At 35.2% G+C, this 21,989-nt stretch overlaps 2 protein-coding genes across 22 annotated transcripts; one reads left to right on the top strand and one right to left on the bottom strand.

The window, feature by feature from the left end:
• Positions 1-1,238: 1,238 nt before the first annotated feature.
• On the bottom strand, positions 1,239-11,159 carry LOC147521387 (lysine-specific demethylase JMJ26-like). 14 transcript variants are annotated; one of them, XR_015196872.1, is made up of 15 exons: positions 9,531-10,799; positions 9,274-9,389; positions 8,651-8,750; positions 8,396-8,537; positions 7,879-7,942; positions 6,949-7,756; positions 6,473-6,802; positions 5,382-5,822; positions 4,550-4,622; positions 3,791-3,876; positions 2,541-2,660; positions 1,975-2,040; positions 1,804-1,869; positions 1,666-1,708; positions 1,239-1,456 (listed from the first exon to the last, which is right to left on the bottom strand). XR_015196872.1 is itself a non-coding variant. In XM_086562803.1 (14 exons), the coding sequence occupies exons 2-14, from the start codon at positions 10,542-10,544 to the stop codon at positions 1,854-1,856; spliced, it is 3,372 nt and encodes a 1,123-aa protein (XP_086418929.1). In that variant the 5' UTR covers positions 10,545-10,790; positions 10,970-11,159; the 3' UTR covers positions 1,239-1,853. The 14 variants fall into 14 exon arrangements, 3 of the variants coding, with proteins under 3 accessions (XP_086418929.1, XP_086419041.1, XP_086419178.1); XR_015196839.1 differs by having other exon boundaries at positions 1,657-1,708; positions 1,979-2,040; XR_015196848.1 differs by having other exon boundaries at positions 1,979-2,040.
• Positions 11,160-13,522: 2,363 nt separating this feature from the next.
• LOC147521386 (UDP-N-acetylglucosamine transferase subunit ALG14-like) lies at positions 13,523-21,851 on the top strand. Of its 8 annotated transcripts, none has more exons than XM_086563316.1 (7): positions 13,523-13,658; positions 15,627-15,956; positions 17,456-17,657; positions 17,754-17,893; positions 19,865-20,014; positions 20,121-20,180; positions 21,105-21,851. In XM_086563316.1, exons 2-7 carry the CDS (start codon positions 15,768-15,770, stop codon positions 21,279-21,281), a joined length of 918 nt encoding a protein of 305 aa, XP_086419442.1. In that variant the 5' UTR covers positions 13,523-13,658; positions 15,627-15,767; the 3' UTR covers positions 21,282-21,851. The 8 variants fall into 8 exon arrangements, with proteins under 8 accessions (XP_086419442.1, XP_086419617.1, XP_086419516.1 ...); XM_086563390.1 differs by having other exon boundaries at positions 13,580-13,658; positions 15,761-15,956; XM_086563351.1 differs by lacking the exon at positions 13,523-13,658 and adding an exon at positions 15,235-15,406.
• Positions 21,852-21,989: the final 138 nt, after the last annotated feature.

The raw sequence follows: 21,989 nt of genomic DNA, 5'->3' as shown, positions 1-21,989 counted from the left end.
TCTCATATTAGAGTGTCAAATAGAAAATAGAAAAATCTTTCATAGAGGTATCTGTTTTAGTATATAGATAGTAAATATATTTAGAATTTGAGGGTTAAATAGTATTACCCCAAAAATAAAAAATCAAATTAAGTTGACCGTGTTTTTTTTTTTTGTGTATTGACTATTGACTATTGAGAGAGAGACCCTGATTTCCCACCCATCTAGGGGATAAATTTTCCATATAACCGGGGAAATCCTAATTGGCTCATCTAGTGGGGGTAATACTACTTAACCCTTCATTCGATTATTCAATATATAAAACATTTTATTAAATTTTATAGTATCTTTTACTTTTGAATTGCTTCCGCTTCATCAATTGGTATCGAGCCAAAGTTTGATGGTCCATCACGATAATGCCGAATCACGTTCCTCGGACTCAAATATGAGAGATTTCGTTACTATGGCAAATGTAAATCGTGCTATACATGGAGCTTTTGAAAAGTTTGTAGTAGATTTTCAAACATCCATACTCGAGTCTATGGTGGTGTTGTTGCTATAACAACACCTTCTTCTCCACTCATTCTATCTTTCTCCAAGAATCAGGAGGCTTTTGAAATCCAATTTTCTTGTGCTCCATTTTATTGATGATACATAATTTCAAAAATCTATTAACCTATGCTCAAACCAATAACACATTTAAAAAAAAATTAGAGTTTCGTTTATCTTTCAAAATAGAAGAAAGAGTCGTTTTGGGAATCAGATGATGATTGGGTTATTGGGTAACTAAATAATTCATCCTTTCTTTCTTCATGATCTGAATTAGAAAAATAAAAGGAGGGAATTGCAGTTTTTTATTTCAAAAAAATAAAAATAGACACCATTGGGCTTGGAACCAACAAAGGCCCAAGGCGATTTGATTATGGGTTTATTGGTTGGACCTTCTTTTATAGACCATTGGGCTTGGGCTCTTGCGTTTCTCTTAAGCTAGTGTGAATTTTCAGGCGGTCCGGGTTTCCCAAGCAACCAATTTTACCACACGAGAGTTATTTCCTACGCCGTCGTTAGATATAAAAATTTACCACACGAGGTTTCGTCGTTAGATATAATTTCCATCTACTACATGATTTTCTTAGCATTCTTGTAGTCCTGTGACTGATTTTATACAAGAAATAGAACTACATTACGTGCTACCTCTCCAAGAGAGACGTGACCCTTTCACAAGTTTAAATTGTGGAATTTATTTTACAATTTCAACAAGCCAAAACAGCTTCACTATATTTATTTTGTTTCCTTTAAATGAATAACAGTGTATACAAATCTACACACAATCACCTGTTAATCCAAATAGTGTATACAAATCTACACACAATCAGTCTGTTAATCCAAATGAAACTATCTCATAGCTCTACAAGCACTCTCAGCAGAAGTCCTTCAAATCAGCACAAGTTTCTGGTCTTCCTTGGCACCCTAAAACCTGAACACATAATCAACTACAATCACGAAACCTTTAGAGTACCCAAGCCTTTAACTGAGGTCAACTGACATCAATTACCAGCACATTCTAAAAATATACACGTCATCCATTCCTTTAAAATAACCCATCAGCATATATAAGATGTGAATGAACTCAATGAAGTAGATCATTTAGTTGGATGTTGAGATACTAAAACTCACAAGTCTCACCCGATCATGATACCAAGTTCATTCTCTTAAATGTCAACATTTCTTGGAAAGACAACCTTACTACTCAGATCTATCCAGATATCATCTGCAACAATCTCTTATAGCAGTCATAACTCATAAGGCATTAATGACCTTTACCAATAAAACGATAAGAACTTTGTTAGGAAGCAGATGTTTTTGCCTTGTTGTCACCCAATCATATCCCTATCAAACAAGGAAATGTGAGCAAAAAATTTAATAAGAACGAGTAGGAATTCCTTTTAAAAAAAAGGTGTAAAATAGAAAGTTACTAGGACTAACAAAACTTACTCACTTGGTAAGCTGGTCCAGTTTGTCAACAACTTCGCTGATTGTGTGAAGAATCATTTTCTTTACCTAAAACACAAAATGGCAGATGTTAAGCCAGTTGAGACCGTATTAAAAGCCACCTATGGTTCAGACACATAGTAATGAGCACACTCTAGATAATCAAAAGCATATAGACTTTAGCAATCAAGACAAATGATACAAACTGTAGCGACATAAGTCATACAACACATGCATGCTGAAGTCGAAACCAACCCAACAAAAACTAACAACAAGCTCTCCCTCAGTTGTAAGAAGAAGAAAAAAAAAAAAATGGTTTTGTGTATGTCATCTTAAGTTCTTAACCATATACAAAAAGTACAAATCTCAGAATTCAAGTGAGGGAATCAACTATCACATTTGTGCACACCCTTGAGGTAGAACGCAATCTAAGAAAGTGATTGCATTAGATGCATAAAAAGCAATTGGAAACAACGGTTCAGCGTGGAGATGGTTGCAAGAAACAAGGACACCCAATTTACAAATGGCAGATACATGATACATAAACAGCTTAACAGAGAAGACGTTACCTCTAGTGTGTCTTGCTTTGCCATATGATTTTGGGGAAGTTTACGAAACTCCTGAGCCAAATTGATGCATTCGTTGACATTTTCAGGTGAAACAAAGTTAATCGCAACCTTTATACATGACTGCAAAACAGCACAGTGTAGCTTCAATACAACAAATCCATGAAATGCAGCATACAATAATGGAGGTCACATTCTTCTTTAGTCATCTTCTCATTTCAACTGGCATCTAAACAAAGAGCATTTCACCCATATATAAACATTAACATGGAAGAAGACAGCATCATCCACAAGAAAATATGGAGATGTATTTTAGAAAATTCAAAAGTTTTTACAAACAGTAATGAAGTTTGACACTCTTTAACACAGAAAAGTATTGTGTTTAAGCAGAACACTGATCTGATTTTGATAGAACACAGCAAGACAGGCGAATGAATCAACTTAGAAGATTTATGGGCAACGTGGAAAGAAACAAGGAAGAGAACATGAAAGAGGAAAAGAATCCAATTCGAGTGGCAATAGTTTCAGGTTGTTGTCAAAGGCATTTTAGGTCATCTGCAATACAGGGTACCTAGCCACCCCAAAAGTGGACCTACACAAGGAATGAAGGACTGCTTTTTGTTAAATATGCTCTCCCAACAAGAGAGATCATCCACATATCCGTGGTGGGTAGGTCATATCCACAAAAAATCAGCCCTACATATATATATAGGGAGGGGATCGGTTTACTCACAAAATCGGGTTTACACACAAAGTCACAAGTGTTTTAGTATTTACAAACTTTTTTACGTGCTCAATAACCATTAGATTGTGAAATCCAACGATTGCAATTGTCTTATGTGGAAGACCAAGAGAAGAAATCTGGCTCGGTTCTAGTCATGCCATCTTTATTTGTTATACCACCAGACACATACCACTACTCTAATACATGTGTCTACCAGTCCTCTCTTTCTCCTTAGAAGCAAAAATTCTTGTTAGTGGTCTCTCTCAAGCATACTCTAGAAATCGAAACCTAACCGTCCACTCGTTTCTTATTCAATGAAACCTAAGAGGCACTATTCCGCAAGACTCAGAACGCTTACAGCCATAAACTTCTACACAGCAGTGATGATTTGGGTATCAAGAAGTTATCCTAAGTCGATTAGGGAGAAAGATTCAAAAAAGAATGATCCAACAGACTAACGCTGATAACACACACCGCTTCTAATAAATACAAATGATACAAAATCCAACCAGAAAGGACAGCAACGCACCTTCAGGTTTCTAACTTGATGAGGACAACCAGATGGAATGAACACAGCCTCTCCAAGTTTCTGCACAAATGTCCATGGTTCAATCCCTGCAACCCAACAACCCAACTAATAACGTATTTACATATACAAAACAAGTGTGAACTGCCTACTGACTGTAATTAGGAAGCAAAACTATAGTGAGGGAACACAAAACACAGCGTTGTTTGTCCAAACCATCAAGAGTAGTAGAAAATACACGTAGAAGTTATTTAAATATAAATACTTCAAAGATGTGGGGTCGTGAGACCATATACATCTTACTTGACATTAAGCTAATGGTATTGGGTAGGCACGTATTTGCTGAACAGTAAGAAAAATGCTTTATGCATGTATTGAGGAATGAAAATGTATACTGGAATGAGAACATGACCATGTGCCACATAAAACATACTTGGAAACTAAGAAACGCCATAACTTTTTCTGCGCAACAAATTCTTACTAAATTTGCATTTTTGAGAAGTACTCAACATCTTAGTGCATATAAAGGAATGCCTCAAAGTCATGAGGCATGCCAAATGCATATGATTACGAATTTCAGAAACATGAATTAGGTACAAGGCATCCCAAAGGCAAGAAAACATGCATGTGTAAGCTGTGTTGTGTGTTGTTTGGAAGTGCTATGGCGTGTCTGTCTTTGTGTATTATCACTGGTAAAGAGAACCTAACTACACTAAGCAAGGAAAGTGGAGAAAGGTCATTCAAGTATGGACGTATACTGACCGTACTCCTCTTTAAGGTTCCTCTTATGCCCAGATGTCAAGTAGAAAGTCTGATCATGTATGGGATGAAAAACCTATAAAAGAAAGTGTAACAGATAACTTCAACACAAATAAATAAAGGAATAAGTAATAAGAATAATAACTTTTGAAAATATTTCAAGTTGATGATTGCGCCATGAAAGGAACATAATTTACGACAGACAAGCGCCGACATTTTTTTCAACAACAGTCTCACACGAGGTTGCGAGGAAATTTCAACCTTTCCAATCGATAAAATTAAATTTCATTAAAAAATAAACAAAGTATACTGAAACCATGAGGGATGTGGCCAATAGCCTTCTGCATTAAACTAGGAGACCCCATCTAGGATGGTACCTACTAGTCAACTCATCCTTTCTTATCTCACATCTTCCTCCCTGAGCAAGGCACTAAGTGATACAAACCCACAAAGTTCAAGTGCAAATCATAGCACCATCATATTCCAACTACCACCACATGGTTTCATCGTCCAAAAAAAGATCCAACTACAACATATCTGAATCCAAAATCCCACGACATAACCTCTTGAAAAAAGTATTGACAACACCTTCTCTTACTTAAAAAAATATAGGGAGAAGCAAATCACAAGAAAACGACTCTATCACCCACCCAAATATCTTCTCTACGCCTTGTTCTCTTCCTACTCTATTTCAAGATCTCGGTTGCAAATACTCGACACAAGGCATAGACACTATACTTTTAATAATATAGTGTCTCCTTATTTTAACTCTAAAAATGTTTCCAGGGATGCACTATAATAAGTATACTTAGCTTAAACCAAATGAAAATTTTACCTGCTCCACAGGAGAACAGTAGGTATGCCGGAATTCCCTAGAATGTCTTGTTAGGTAATCCTTAAGCTTAGGAACATCTTGTCTGCGGAAAATATCCCAAACTGCTCCCCCCTCTGCTGTCTGGGGCACATGTGCCTTGCTTCCAGAGTATGACGCAGTCATGCTTTTGACTCCTTCTCCAACGTCCTGATGGTCCTTTAAGCTAGAGAACTCATTTTCTGATGTTGAACCCTGAGACTGGAACACCTCCTTATGAAAACTAATTATAGATGCCTCAGCTCTAACAGCTCCGGTAGGACATTTCTCTGATGGTGATACACATTCTTCCAGGACCATGCGTTCTCTTTGATCTTGTTCACGATTACATTTTCTCAATTCTTCTATTCTATCAAGCTGATTAGCAGTAAGATTAACTTCTGTGGTATGTGTCAAAATATTAACCTGCAAAAGGAATGCAGGAAGAGTTAGAAGCGAAAATTAATAGAAAAGATAGAGCATTTTAAAAGGTATTACCAGTGAAAGCACCACATTTAGTTTATGCAAGCATAGAAGACGGTCTACGAGTAAAAGAGCATGTTTTTTTCAATGCATTTACAAAATCAGAGTATAGAAGTCAATTAGAGATGTACATTAAAGTGATACATATTTAAGTTATTATGACAAATGGAAATACGACAATCTAGATGACACACTTTCACATGCCACCTATAAAAAGAATGATCTTCTGCACGTTTTGTGTATATGATCTCTCCACCAAGTAAATCACCACCACCAAATATCTGGTAGCCCGAGCATGTCTAATTTTGTTGAGAGACGATTGCTAAACATTATAAATTCAGGACAAGTGGCGAAAAGGATAAGAATGGCAAAGACATCATGTAGGCCCCGTTGACTTAGGTCGTATTTTCGTGTGTCAACCTAACCTGCCCGAATATAAACACCTCTAACCACACCAACTCTCGCATGTGTGCCAGAAAGAAAAACAGGAAAGAGAGAAAAGGAAAATCACAGTAACTGGCAAATAATTTAGCAATTGTTTTCAGGCTACCAACAAATACTGTAAAATAAGCGAGTTAAAATGTCCAGCATACCACATCAGACATATCATAATGAAGTTTTGTTACAGAGTCCCCGCGACCTAGCTCTTCAGCAATTCCGTACGCAATATATGTCTTTGGCCCTAAATCTGGTTTCAGTGATTTTCTTGGCAGTTTCACAGCAAGGTTAAAATATCCATCCTTGGGATTTGTGTAATCCTGAAAAGGCAATGCGCCAATGAACTCCACAGCATGGCGTGCCAAACGCTCCTCAAAGAGACCAGATGGAGGCCAGTCTTTTATCTTAAGCATCCTAGGCCACAAATTTCCATGTGCTCGACCCTCGGAATACCCTTTGAAAAAATCATTAATCTTTATTTGACCCTGTAGTGTGTAACAAGGTTGAATATAAGTGCATATATTCTGCCCACCAACATTCAAGATACGGAAAGAGAATATGTGAAACGAATCAGTAACAAGTCACTATGTCGACTGGAAAATAACGGAATGTCCACAAAAATTCGACTAACCTCACACCAATCGAGGCAATCAATAGCTGTAAATTCCAAATAAGAGGACCTCTCGATGACTTTGTTTTTCTTCTTCTGATTGATTACTCTAGAATTTGTCTTCTCGCGCATGGCACGACATATCACCATTGGATCCCAGCTCAATCCAGATGTAAAGTCAAGAACATCGTGGACAATAACTGGCTCACCCTTGATCCAGTGTTTCTGGAAATGATTCAATTCCCTGTGTTGGGTATCATTAGCCGATGGGCAGTACAAATAGTTGTCATTTGAATCTTCTCGGAAAGCTGCTTTGCGTAACATTTTGTTAGCCAAATCAATCTCATCAATCATGTTGAAACAGGTGCAACACTCTGTAGCAGTTCCATCATCACTAAGTGGTTTGTGTCTTAAAGCTATCTCCTCTGCTTTCATTTTCATCTCTGAAACCCCATTCTGAGGGAAAATACACTTCAATTCCAGAAAGCTAGAGCCGCAACCACCTATATCTTTTGGAGGACAACGAATTCTACTGTTCTCCTCCACTTTCCAAACAGATGGTGTAGACACCTTAGTTTTAGGACTAGGCTCAGTGCATGAACTCGCAGGGTCTTCCTCAGGTAAACCGCCTATTTCTTTTGGAAGACAACTAATTCTACAATCCGCACGTGACACTAATCTCCCATTTTCTTTCTGAAGCAAACCATGGTAATAATCACCTCCTCGAAGACATCCATTACGTATCTCCACACAACAAGTAAGACAAAGATGATAAGAACAATTTGCACAGTTTCGGTGGAAGTCACAAATAGAAGTTTTGCAGTTGTTGCTGTGCATGAAAAGACAAAAGGTTTATATCATAAACTAGTCAACGAAATGTAGCAATGTACCAACCAAAAAGAAAAAGAAAAAGCAAAGACTTTAAAGTTTGAGGCTAGCTTCTAATCATACCAGTAAACACGCTTATCGTCAGAACAATCTGACTGTTGCACCTCTAGCTCAGACAAGGATATTCCTACCAAAAAGGAACTGCAAGTTAACAACGACAACGACAACAAAAGGATAACAGCAAAATTGTGTTATAAACCTTTTGTTTATCAATAAAACTTTTTATATTGATATAATCATGAAAATTACATCAACAACTTCAAAATTAGTAAGGATCTAATTTTCGGACCAAAAGACCACGAGCCTAAGAACACAGATCTAGAAGAACCCAAAAAAGTCAAAATCCCAAAGCAAAGACAAGGCATTCCTAGGGAACCCAAAATACAGATACAAGGAAAAGAAAAATCGGAATACAGAAGCGGAAAAAGAATAAACAAAACAGAAGGAAAGACGCTATAAACCTATAATATTAAACAACGGAAAAGATCTACTTAAGCTTGCTAAAGTATCGGTTACACTTGGTCATGTTAGTAAATTTAGTCCCACACTGATCAATTATGTAAGATATTGTGCGAGTTACCTTGAATCTTAGCTTCCACCTCCTTTTCCATTACTTGTTCTTGATCAATTTGTTTCAAGACCGGAAGGAGTAGATGCACCAAGTATTTGGAATAGTTATGTTCTCCATCTTTATTTAACTTCCTTTCTGACTTATGTTTCTCCTGAAATAAAAACCATTTGAAATGTACATGATATCACTACTGCAGTATGAAGAAGAAAATGTCAAAATGGGAAAATTGATTAAGAGTAATAAATTACGCATGCTCGAAAAAACCTTATAATTTCCATGTGTACGCAAGCATTGTTTGCAATTGCAGTTTCCACGACAAACTGGACAAGACTCAGCAACTTCCGTGTGTGACAGGTGTGGGTACCTACAATCAATAACAGTGAAGAGAAAGCATAACCATAAAAAACAGAGACTTTCAGATAGAACTCTTTTTGCAGCTACAGAAGTTAGTCTGAAATTGAAACACATGGACAAAGGATGAAGTATAACTAAATATTTGTTTCTTACTTTTTGATTGATCAGTAGCCACTTGACCATCAAAAAGTGCCCTACACTTGTTCTCCTATTATGTACATGTCACAGATATTGTTTTTCTAAGTTTATGTAACATGAAAGAGTAAATGAAAGCCTTACTCTTAGAAGATACTTCTTTCCAATTGTTTTGGGATGTTAAACTTATGATATTCAACTGAAACTGAATAAGCTTCATTGTTTCCAATATCTTAGCAATGATTTTCCTTGCGTAATTTAAGGTTGAAATTTTGCAATAACACGGGATTAAAAAGGTTCCCAAATTCATCAAACAACAGTTATCCAAGTAAAAACTTAAAAAGCACAAAATCTCATTACCATAAAAAGGAGAACTTAACAACCACAAAAAGATTTACCATTTTAAGCATGAATGGCAATATCTTTTTGTTTTACATTTCGTGCATCGGACAACTGGCCCTTTATCATTTCTTTGACATTGGTGGCACATAGTAGAATCTCCATAATCCTCTTTCTATTCATCCCAAAAAAAATATTATGTTCAACAATTTATTCGATCCAAAACACAAAATAGGAAAAGGACATGATACATTTTATTGATGAAAACAGATTATTAGTTTAGAATCTACATGAAGTAGAAACAGAAAACACTTACAGTAGTTGGTTTTTTCCTTGTGACACCTCCCGATGGAGTAGGTTCCTTCAAACTGTTTTTAAACCTAGTCGATCTTCTGCCACGACCTAGATCAGATTTTTCCTCCTCTATCTGCTCCACTTTCTCCACTAATTCCTGGTCCCTCTTCACCACTTTTTCATCATTAGTCTTAGAACCAGCCAAATCATTTTCAGTGTCTGATTTCTCTGATTCATCTGTGCACTTGGCTACTCGTCCTTTAGAACCCCTCAATTTCTTCTTACTTGAAACCCTAGTTAAAGAATCAATATCTACAGCATTTGCACCATGAAGATCACGTTTCTCAACCTCAATTTGAATCAATTTAAGTAGAGAATCAAACTTTGGAGAAAATAAAGGTTCCTCCCCATCCACATTACAAATGTTCCTCCGCCTCTTTTTCACCCAAAAGACTTCTTCTTCTTCTTCTTCTTCCAAATCCACATCCTGTTTTTCTTTCACAACATTATTACTCTTCTTTTCTTTCTCTTTTTTCATAGTTTCTGTTCCTATGATTTTCTTACTACCCTTTCCCACATTACAAATGTTCCTCCGCCTCTTTTTCACCCGAAAGACTTCTTCTTCTTCTTCTTCTTCTTCCAAATCCACATCCTGTTTTTCTTTCACAACATTATTACTCTTCTTTTCTTTCTCTTTTTTCATAGTTTCTGTTCCTATGATTTTCTTACTACCCTTTCCCACATTACAAATGTTCCTCCGCCTCTTTTTCACCCGAAACGGCCGAAAGACTTCTTCTTCTTCTTCTTCTTCCAAATCCACATCCTGTTTTTCTTTCACAACATTATTACTCTTCTTTTCTTTCTCTTTTTTCATAGTTTCTGTTCCTATGATTTTCTTACTACCCTTTCCCACATTACAAATGTTCCTCCGCCTCTTTTTCACCCGAAACGGCCGAAAGACTTCTTCTTCTTCCAAATCCACATCCTGTTTTTCTTTCACAACATTATTACTCTTCTTTTCTTTCTCTTTTTTCATATTTTCTGTTCCTATAATTTTCTTACTACCCTTTCCACCACTACGACGGCCAAAGTAGGCGTGTTGTTGACAGTATGCATTGTCTTCAAGTTTCCACCTTCTGCACCGCCACTTTTTCCATCGTTACGAACGCATTGCAACTCTTTAGGTGGTAAACCAAGTGCTGTAATAGCGCCTTCTTCTCCACCCATTCTCTCTCTAACTATCTAGTAGATTTTCCCAGCTTTTTGTGCTATTTTATAGAAGCTGAAAGATGATGCAACTAACTTAAATTAATTATTAAAAAAAAATATCAAATGAGTCCCAAATTTTAAATGAAAGATCAGTTTTAATCCATGTTCAATCAATAACACATTAACAAAATCCCAGACAAAAAAAATAAATAAATAGGGTTTTAAAATAACAAAAGATCAGAAAACGCTTACAGCGAAATCGTTGGAGGAATCAGATGATGATTGAGTAACTAAACAGTTTTCCATCATCATTGCTTTCTTCATCATCTGATCTAAAACGTTACGGTATATGAAACTCTTGAGTGAAAGAAAAAAAAAGGAGGGAAGTCGCAGTCGTTTACTCGTTTCTTTCAAATGAGAAAAAAAAAAAAATGACAAGTGGAAATTGATTTTCTGGTTGGACCTTCTTTTATAGACAACCGGGCTTGGGCTCAACTGAATCTACCCATTGGACTTTGGGACTTTGGGTCCGTATTTCCCACGTTAAGATGGATCTACATAAATCACATACATTACACAATTATTAATTGTTGAACTATGTATGAATGATGATCATAAAATAACATGATCGAGTTATTAATATGTCTCAAATCACATTTGTCAGGTCATGACATGTGTATAAGGTGAGTATGAGTTTAACTATGGATAGAGCTCGTATTTCTATTAGTATGATATGATGGGCTTATAATAGACATATATATAAGTTGAGATCCCTACCCCAAACCTTAATTTTATTATCAATCAATGTTTTTCCCATCCATTGTGGATGAACACGAAAACTACAACACTCGGCTGCTTATAGGATTTGTTTGGTTAGCGCTATGGATTTAGATATGTTATAGTATAATTTGTTTTTTATATTGATTAACATGTGATTTTAGGCTATGGAATAAGTCTTTATATTTACATCCTATAATTGTTGTAAAATGCAAGCCACGTGTGTTGTTTTTTGTTTTTTTATCCTTTATATTTTTCTCCCTTTCAAGTGTTTTGTTTTAATATTTAAATGACTAAAGCATCTCACTAAAATTGAACAGAAGTGCATAACCCTCGAGTGGGGGTGGTTTAGTTATAGTATTTTACAGGAATAAGATAGCAAAAATGATGTAAATAAATAATTAAATAAAACAAACAAAATAATAGCCAAATTTTATGTTAATGCTTGCAAATTTATAGGCAATGTGTCAGTGGCCAGGACGACTAAATCAATGAACCACTTGTCCTCACAACCTCTTCAATAACTGTTGAAACGAAAAAACATTATCCCATTTTCCACATTGAAATTAAAACAAATATTATTTTATTACTGATAATTTAGAATAACCTTCCTAATCTCACTCAAATAACATAATTATCTCCCATTTTGTTTCAAATAAATAAATAAATGAGTATCTCCTATATAATTACAATTACCATTTACAATTAGAATCCAAAAAAAACATGCTAACTATCGACCTGGAGGGACGGGCCCTATTTTCCACATTGAAATTAAAACAAACCCTATTTTATTATTTATAATTTAAAATAACCTTCCTAATCTCACTCAAATAACATAATTATTTCCCATTTTGTTTAAAATAAATAAATAAATGAGTCTCTCATATATAATTACAATTACCTAATAGTTCAAGTTTCTTATTAGTAGAAGAAGGAGAAGATGGTGCATGGAGGTAGTTTGCTAGAAAGAGCAATGAGTTATGTGGTTGATAAATTAGTCGTGTACAGTCTCGCTAATAGGTAATTACTAGTTTCTCATTTGTTCATTCATTTTAAGGCTTCATTTATTAACTCCATTCTCTCAGCCATGCTTTCCAGAGATTTGTGTAGGGTTTTGACTCATTTTGATGCAGACTTAGTGTCAATGTTTTGTTTTAAAAAATAAAAGGTTTGGATATTTTGGGTTTAATAAATCCTTAACTTAAAACTATACTTGTTAAAACCATATATCCCCTATGTTATTCAGAGCACTCTCAAACCCACCTTAACTAAAACCACTAGTCCCAATTGTAAACCACTCTTCCTCTTCAAGTAAAAATTATCTCTTTTCAAGTCTCTCTCTTTTCTCATATCTTCATTTTGATAGTGTATTTATATTTTAAAACTAAACCATATATCCCCACCCTTTATTTATATGTTTACTTTTATGTAATTCCAGTAACTATTGTATGAAGCATTAGGGTTTTCTCCTTTAAATACACACAAAAAAAATTTGGTCAACCCAATTTGACTTTTCTTTTGTGTATATTTAGGAGGAGACCCTAATTTCCCATCTAGTAGGGGGAATCATAATTGGCTCATCTAGTGGGGGGTAATATTAGTTAACCATAATTACTTTTGTTTGCCTCAAAAGTTTTAAAATTATTTTTGTAAGTACTAGAAGATTTGCTCACTATTTATCTGTGAACCCGAGTTGAAATTTCCCGGGTTGCTTATTAGGGTTGAAATGGCACGGGATCCGAATCCATTTAATATATATGGTTTTTATGTCTGTGACTAGAATCCAACCCGAATATCCAAAACCCAAATCATTTTAACAAGATTTATATTTTGATGTTTAAAAATTAATTTATAATTTATATTTATATATGAAAATCATTAAAATAGTGTATTTTTTGGTGTTTTTTAATAGATATGATATCTGAAATCCAATCCGAATTTCCAGCACTAAATGTTTAGTAATTGGATTGGGTTTTGAGTTTTGGGCTTGGCCCACATAGAGCCCATTGGGATTATGCTTCTGGGGGTAAAAAACACCTATAAATAACAAAGTGACAAATACCAGGTCTCATTTCTTTTCTCTCTTGAACGATTTCATTTTCAGTCTGGCTCTAGCGAAATACAAACTCGTGTTTTTAGGAGATCAATCGTTAACACTTATCAGGTAAAAAACCGATATCTATTTCCTATTTCCCATTTGTTATTATATATTATGTTTTGAATTGATCTGATTTGATTGGTTATATTTTGTTTTATTTGTGTTTAGATCTATTTTGGTTGTTCTTTTGCAATGTGATGATCCCTGTAATTTGTTAAAGTTAACCTTATGTAGTGTCAATTCCACTTTGAAAATCGAGATGTAGTGGACATGTTTGATTGGAACTTTAGGTTGAAACTTTATCTTCTTGTTTAGTGACATGGTCTGGTTCCATTGGTGCGTTCAACGACCGTTTTATCATATATGTTTCTTATAATAGAAGCAAGGCTTTTATCTGTATATTATAGACGCTGATATTCTTCATTATGCACATTTAAGATATCGATTTTGATAATGTAGATGCTTTATATACAATCTCCTGTATAGTGGGGAGTCACAGAGAAGTTATAATTTCTTATGGGTACATATCGGCTTGAGTTGCTTAACTGCTTATAGAATGCTGCAGTTGCTATGTTAATATTTATTTTACACCAATCATAACCAACTTGAGTGGAGATAACGAGATAATGATCTCATCATGCTTGTTTCGCATTCTAGCAAACTATAAATTCAGTTGTGATTGGTGTATATGAATTTTGATAGCAATCTGTGGATTGTATACCACTCAAGTCACAGTTGATATGTTACTTTTATGTTTTTGTAACCCCCTTGTAACTCCTCCAATGTGGAGATGGTATATTTAAAGCCTGCAGAGTTGTGGACTGATGACTAAAGCAGAGAATTGTTGTTTTGTCCTTGATTCTCGGAAGATACTTTGTATACAAAAAAGTGCCTTACAGTATGCCAATATGGTATTAGAGCTTATGCTCTTAAATGGCTCCAAAACAAAGAGGGGTCAATCATATGTACTGAATATGCATGATGAAGACTTCAGCATCTTAAAGAATAAGCAGAGCTAGGATTTGCTTCTTTTAGTACTTAAATGTATGCTACTAGTGAAGAGATGGTCACACAATGTGCAGGATTTATGCTGAATGATGACACGGTTGTTGAAAGCCCCAATGGAATCAGACCCTATCACTGAAAAATAAGATAAAGAAATTAGCCCAACATGTCCAAAGAACTACACTTGTTGGCAAACCACCCAAACTCGTTCCCTAATGTTCCATTTGTTATTATTTCATATTTATTTACTTATTCTCTATCCAGATTTTTTAATTGATTCAGTTCATTGTGTGTTTTTTGTTTTAGTTATTACTTATTAGTGGATCTGTTTGGTTTTATCAGGGGTTAGATTTGTAAATCTTGATTTGGAGCTCAAATTCTTTTGCATGTGATCTTTATGATATTTTAAAATGATAATGTTGTTAGTTTCATATATATCATGGTAAGTAGTAAGTTTCTGATTAAGACACGAAAGTAGGGTTTCAATTTTTATGATGCGTTTGTGTAGCAAACTCCATGCATGTTTTTGTTTTGTTTTTTCTCTTGGGGACGTTTTAATTCCAGTTGAAGGAATGAATGAGGACGTATAATACTTTGTCTCTGATCCTAACATTCCACCATTCCATCAAGTTGCAAAAGTCGACATCCACATTGGCCCACTTAATCAATTTGATGTTAGTCTACACCCACAAAGAATATCAAGCTGTTTAAGCTAGCCTATACGTTACCCCTCCCATGACTCGAAGCTTGATTCTGGAATTTGCTACAATGCGGTACCACTTTAGTGGGTGGTGGGGTCAGGTGCCCAGGTTAGTTTTTGGACTTTTGTTATACTATGTTTATTTAATAGAGCATCCCTTTATAAGAACTATAATATATCATTTGCAATCAACTTTTGATTTGAAAAGAAACACTAGCTGTAAAAGTTTGATAGAATGAATTAATAATTTTATACTTGTTTCCTCAAACAAACCAGTTCAATGTCCAAGTGGGTTTGGGCCATGTTCTGATTCGTGGCTTTCTTAACAGGCCACCTCCCTGTTGAACCTTAAATAGTGCTGGTTCGATGCTGGTCATGTTCCTATTTGAGGGTGTTATTAGACATGAGACCCCCCTGTTCAACCTCTGCAGATTTTGACATATGGCATTGCACTTTCATGTAGCATTCGAATGTGTACTCAAGTGCTCCTTGACAATTTGACATGGTTGATAGTGGGGGAAGTAGTAATCGATGGAGACATGGAGTCAGTACAATACACTACGAAATTTTCTTGGTTCTATGACCTGCAATCTATGGTAAAGGGAACAGGTTTTCCAATGCAAGGCTCGAACCTTTACGGATTCAGTTCAAGCGAAAGGGTAATATGTATATATAGACTGTTAATCTACTACACAATGTTTTAAAAAAAATTGTTTATTTATTCTAAAATTAAGTTTATCTAAAATTGTTCAACACACATATACATATTTTATGAAACTATACAGTAAGCAATAGGTGCTATAAGTTGGCTTATGAGAAATGAAAGATTGCTATAAGCCCACTCGAGTGTGCGCGTGAAATGGTTATTAAGTATAAAATTGCTGGAGATATACTGAAATGGTTAATTGGGTATAAAAGATGATCATTTGGGGAGTTATTTACTAAACAGAAGCCAAACACAATCATTGAGTCTAGTTATGGAGCGGGCATTAAGTTGGGTATAATTTAGGGTTAATCTGGTATGGTTTGAGGACATGTCGCACCTACTTCTTGGGTATTGACATGTTATTTCAGGTACACTTTGGGTAACGGAATGTAGTTAATAATAGTTAAATGTAATAATAGTTAAATGACATGATGTTGGCTGATATGGGATTGCATTTGTGATTTGGCATTTGGGGTTGATTGTTTAGAAGCAATGGTGACTAATGTTGGGTATTGAATATGTCATATTTGTTTGTTCAACTTGAGTGGGGGAGATGGTGATGGATTGTTATTGGTAGCACTCAGGATTCGGTTTGTTAGTGGTATAGGTAGCGTTAAGTAATGGTAGGTCGTTTGTTTGCAATAGTTGGTTTGGTATGTGAAGTGTTAACATTGTGACGATGGATTGTATCTATATATGGATTGCATCTTCTTCTCATTGCAGCCGGTACTTAGTGTATGTCATTCTCTTGTTTGCAGTCGTTACAATGTAGGGCATTTGAATAGGTATCTTCTTCTATATGCAGCCAATACTTGATGTACGGCATTTGTCTCTTCACCCCTTCATGCAGTCGGGATTTGGTAACTCTTCATGGCACAATGGTAGCATTTGGGGCATCATAGTTGTAAGGAAATGGGCTCTTTAGCTGTTATGCAATTGGCAAACTCATGATGTTGTGTGGGGGGTGTTAGAATATAGGGATTATAGGCTCTATTGTAAGGGTAGTTAGGTACTCTAGGGATGTTGTGTGGTTGTATATATAGCAATATAATAGCTAGGGTTTATCACTCTGAATATAAATCTTAATAGTTACCTCCTAAGTTACATTGACACGGACACGTGTGTCCGTATCCGACACGGATACGAAGTGTCTGACACGGCAAGATATAAAAAATTGAGGTATATTACACACGATATGTGTCCACATGTGTCCGACACGGACACATGGATACGTATCCGACGCGGATTTTTTTTGAAATATGGTGTGCCCATATAACATAGGTTACCTCATACTAAACATTTTTTACATAATTCACATTACCATTTTTTCGATAGTTTGATGTGTGAATTGTTTCTAGTTTGGTTGTCACTAGAATGAAAGTGACTTCTATGTATTTTTTATGGTGAACATTGTTTTCATTTATATCAACTTATGTAACAATCTCTCTACAGATTGCTGGATTAGGTCACCCTATGGAGTTGGACAGTGGTAATTATTTATCCATGGCATTGATGCCAATATTCATCGTGACTTTCATTGTCATTGCTACCATCTCCATCCTCATTCGCATAATTTATGTTATAAGTCGGAGTAGCAAACCTTTAAAGAGAGTAGCTCATGAACCTTTGAGCACCCTCATTGTTTTAGGCTCAGGTAAGCTCATGGTCTTTGATAATCTTCATTATTAGTATTTTTATCGCCTGTCATGATCATGACCTTTTCTGGTGTGTTGTGTTGATAATGGTGTAGGGGGTCACACAGCTGAGATGATTAATCTCTTATCGGAACTTCAAAAAGACAGATTTGTACCAAGAATTTATATAGCAGCTTCGACTGATAATATGAGTCTTCAAAAAGCTCGGGCATTGGAGACCTCCTTGGTCGACCAGGTAATTTCTTATTTAGTTTCCTATTTTCAGTTGAACCTTTTTCATTTCTACTTGGTGTCAACTTGTTTGGTGAAACTACTTGATTTATAAATTTCTTGATTTATAAATTTGTTCATGCCTGCTTAAGTAGTGCAATTGGAATTACCACAATATGATCAAAACTTCTTATACTGTATGTTGTTTTCATCTTTTTAAGAGAATTTGCTTATAAAAAGAGCTCGATAGATACGAGTTTTTTACTCAGTTTGGTTAGAAAAAGAGAATTTAGGTGCACTGCGAGCTGAAACTTAGAAAGGAAGAATCAAATAAGAAGAAAAAGTGTTCCCTCTTCAGATTGAAAATTGCGCTAGGAAAGGGACCAAATGGTTAATAGTATATTAAAACAAGGATTAGTGGGAATATTAATTTACTTCAATGTCTCAGTGTTAAGTTTTGGTATAGGTTTTCCTTGTGGAAATTTAAAATACAACATTCTTCACTCTGCGGCCTCACAATGGTGTCACTTGAATTTCCTTTATTTTGGTACACCACTAAAGCCCAACCTATTTTCATGTTTCAGTTTGCCTACAGGCAAGAAACAACCATGTGAAAATTGTACCATAGTTGAAAGTACATGAAATTCGCATGCCATACTATTCTTACTACATTAATTATGTTAGCTGTCCTCTTCCTCTAGGTGCACCGTTTCACCAAAACTGATATTTTGGGTGTAAAAGGCAGATGTTGTTAAATGTGGAATTTGTTTATTTCCTGTGCACCTGGATTCACAATCCCCACATTGAATTTTGAGTTATTTTCTAAACATATATCTGTCATTCACCTATGCTTATATGAAGGAGAGTTGTTTGTTTGATTATAGGATTTAATTTGTGTGCATGAATTATATAATTAGTCCCTTGAAACCAAAATTAGTAATTTACTATCCAGTGTCTAACTAAGCTTTCACTGTTTAGAATAGTAGTATTTCTCCACTATATTCCGCCTTGACTGTTGAAAAGAACAAGTAGAATCCATTAGTCGAAATAATCTTGCTCCAGACACAAAACGTGTCATGAAAGGGAATAAACATACCCCTTTTACATTTGGACAATTTCGTATTTGTTGTCCTGTAATACTTGCCATTCGATGGTTTGGAATAATATCAATGAAGTTTCAACAGTAAGTGTTCATTGTTGCACTGTAACTTTTTGTTCTAGACATACTACTTGGTTTATATTATGGACCTTTTGTGGAGCCATGTTGCATGATAACTTGTCATTGTAGTACACAAAAATCCCATTGATACGTTGTTGGTCCTTCCATGGGGAAGAATTCCACCATTTTAAGGGCGGTCACATATTCCATCGCCTTGTGGAGCAGCGTTGTAGCTTACCAGTTGAGACTGGCCATGTGATAAATATTTTTTCTAGGTTGCGTGGACACGCCATATTTTGAAAAAAATCCGTGTCGGATACATATCCACGTGTCTATGTCGGACACATATAGGACACATTGTATGTAATTTACCTCGAATTTTGATATTTTGCCGTGTCCGATACAGACACACCTACCCGTGTCAATGTAACCTAGTATTTTTCTCCTAGTTGTGTGATTTGCACTTTCAAAAAAGACAATATTATGGTCTCTTCACATGTTGCATCTCATTACGGATCAGTGCATATTGATTAATCATTTGGAGATGATATTGTCATGCAGTATGGGAGGTGAATTCAGCTCTTAAGGGTGATGTTGAACCGTAAAACTTTAAATGGATTAGTAAGTAAATGGTAAACAAATGTTTTTGGATTTTCGGCACAATGAAACCACCTCACACCTACACAAAGTTTAGTGTCATCGAAATAAAATAAAATTGAGTCTCTTCCTTCAATCCTCTACATTTAACCATTTGCAGAGTTAACAAACCCAATTTATATCCGACCATTTCCATGTCTAGAGTAACAATTACGTAACCCTTTTTTTTTGTCAGTGTAGGCAAATAATGATAAGGTGAGTAAACCAGCCCAGTTCATTCAGATCTATCGAAGCCGGGAAGTAGGTCAATCGTATTTAACCTCCATTGGTACGACTCTAATTGCCATTGGTCATGCCCTGCTGCTAATGATTAAAATCAGGCCGCAAGTTGTATGTTATCTATCCTTCAATCATTTCTATCGTCATTCATTTCAGTGAGGATGACTTTACTTGAGAATTTTCACATTAGTTATGTATTTTGCTTATTCTTTTTTAGATTTTATGCAACGGGCCTGGGACTTGTATTCCTCTTTGCATAATTGCCTTCTTCTTTAAGGTTAGAATTCTATACTGATCATGACTATGATTTTAGACAAATTTAATATGAAGAGAGTGTTTCTCAGATCCTAACTTAAAAAGTATAAATAGAATATTGCATTTAAGTTGGTTTTGCTTAAGGCTCCTAAAAGGTTGTACGTTATATATTTGTGTGATTTACTTGCATGTACTCTAATGAAAATAGCTTGTAATGCTTCCATAGTGCTTCTAAAGATTCGATATCATAAAAGTGTGTCTATTTTCTTTTAAGTTAAAAAAAATGAAAATGAAAATTGCATTTATGACGTTCTCAATACTTGTTTTGTCTATCAGACACTCTACTCACACTAAAACCAAAGTAGGTTTTTATTCTTGAAGAACACACTGCAAAACTGTTAGTTCTTGAAATGAATTTTTTTGCTTTTGTCCACCTGGAGTTGGTTAGATTTTGGAATCGTCATCTGCTTTTTAATGTTGAGAGTATAGCAAGATTGGGGATCTTTATAAGTGTCCTTCCTCTGTACAAGCACGTAATTGATATATTGTGTGTCTGTGCACTGTTTTGCATTTTAAAAAAATAATGGAATTGCATTTTATGACTTTCTTAGTGCATACAACTCTTTTAAATTGAATAACATAGAAAATGCATCAATTTTGAAATAAAATAATCGTAAAAACTCTTTTAAATTGAATAACATAGAAAATGCATCAATTTTGAAATAAAATAATCGTAAAACTTTTAAATTGAATAAAAGAAAATGGAACTCAATTTTGAAATAATATGGCCTTAAAAATGCAAAACAAAGTGGAAATGAACTTTCATCTCAATGGAAATTCAATGCAATTTGCAATTTCATCCATGATAAATTACTTGCAACTCTATTTAATTTTTTAATGAGTTCGAGCTCTCCATTTTATTTTATTTTTTTCCTTATCGGTGCAGGTAGTTGGGATCAGATGGTCATCCATCTTTTATGTTGAAAGTATAGCAAGAGTGAGGAAGCTCTCTTTAAGTGGCTTGCTTCTTTACAAGTTACAAATGGCTGATCAGTTCTTTGTGCAATGGCCTCAACTAGAAAAGAAATATCCTCGAGCTCATTATGTTGGTTGTCTCATGTAGTTGAATGAAACATCCCATTGGCACCAATATTGCTTTTATCAGAAAATTGTTCTTCTTTACTTTAACCAAGCATTTTCCTGTCAACCCTGAGGGCGGGTGTTGGCACCCAAGGTTGATTCATTCTGAACTGGAAGTCAAGACAACTTTAGTTACCTTACACAGTCAAGATTAGTGTTCTCAGGCATCTGAGGAATTGGAAGTAGACACAAAATTGAACTAGGCTATCTGATGAAGGCTGCGCATTGTGGTGGAGCTTACAGCCTAACTACACGAGTAGTATAAATCTTCCTAGTTCCTACTTATTAGATGGAAAAAATAGTTTAAAGCTATACTAGTTTCGTCTCTAGCTGCAGGAACTTTTTGCCTATGTTTCTGTTTCTGTTTCGGCTTACGAAACACACAGGAGATTAGTTACGGATGAAGGTTGCCTGGAACTTGTATTCCCTTTGCATAAAGGTTAGAATTCTATACTGATCATGACTATGATTTTAGACAAATTTAATATGAAGAGAGTGTTTCTCAGATCCTAACTTAAAAAGTATAAATAGAATATTGCATTTAAGTTGGTTTTGCTTAAGGCTCCTAAAAGGTTGTATGTTATATATTTGTGTGATTTACTTGCATGTACTCTAATGAAAATAGCTTGTAATGACTTCCATAGTGCTTCTAAAGATTTGATATCATTAAAGTGTGTCTATTTGTGTGATT

Source organism: Coptis chinensis, chromosome 1 (genome assembly GCF_015680905.1).
Source record: "Coptis chinensis isolate HL-2020 chromosome 1, ASM1568090v1, whole genome shotgun sequence".
In the NCBI taxonomy this organism is placed as follows: Eukaryota; Viridiplantae; Streptophyta; class Magnoliopsida; order Ranunculales; family Ranunculaceae; genus Coptis; species Coptis chinensis.
Note: the sequence above shows the minus strand (reverse complement) of the source record. Positions and strands in the feature narration are given on the sequence as shown.

Coding starts and splice junctions, on each gene's coding strand:
- LOC147521387 (XM_086562803.1), bottom strand. CDS start 10,544: ATGAAAAAAGAGAAAGAAAAGAAGAGTAATAATGTTGTGAAAGAAAAA. Junction 8,538..8,650: donor GTACACATGGAAATTATAAG/GTTTTTTCGAGC, acceptor TTTTTATTTCAG/GAGAAACATAAGTCAGAAAG. Junction 7,757..7,878: donor GACGATAAGCGTGTTTACTG/GTATGATTAGAA, acceptor TTTCATGCACAG/CAACAACTGCAAAACTTCTA.
- LOC147521386 (XM_086563316.1), top strand. CDS start 15,768: ATGTGTACTCAAGTGCTCCTTGACAATTTGACATGGTTGATAGTGGGG. Junction 20,015..20,120: donor TTAAAATCAGGCCGCAAGTT/GTATGTTATCTA, acceptor ATTCTTTTTTAG/ATTTTATGCAACGGGCCTGG. Junction 20,181..21,104: donor TAATTGCCTTCTTCTTTAAG/GTTAGAATTCTA, acceptor TTATCGGTGCAG/GTAGTTGGGATCAGATGGTC.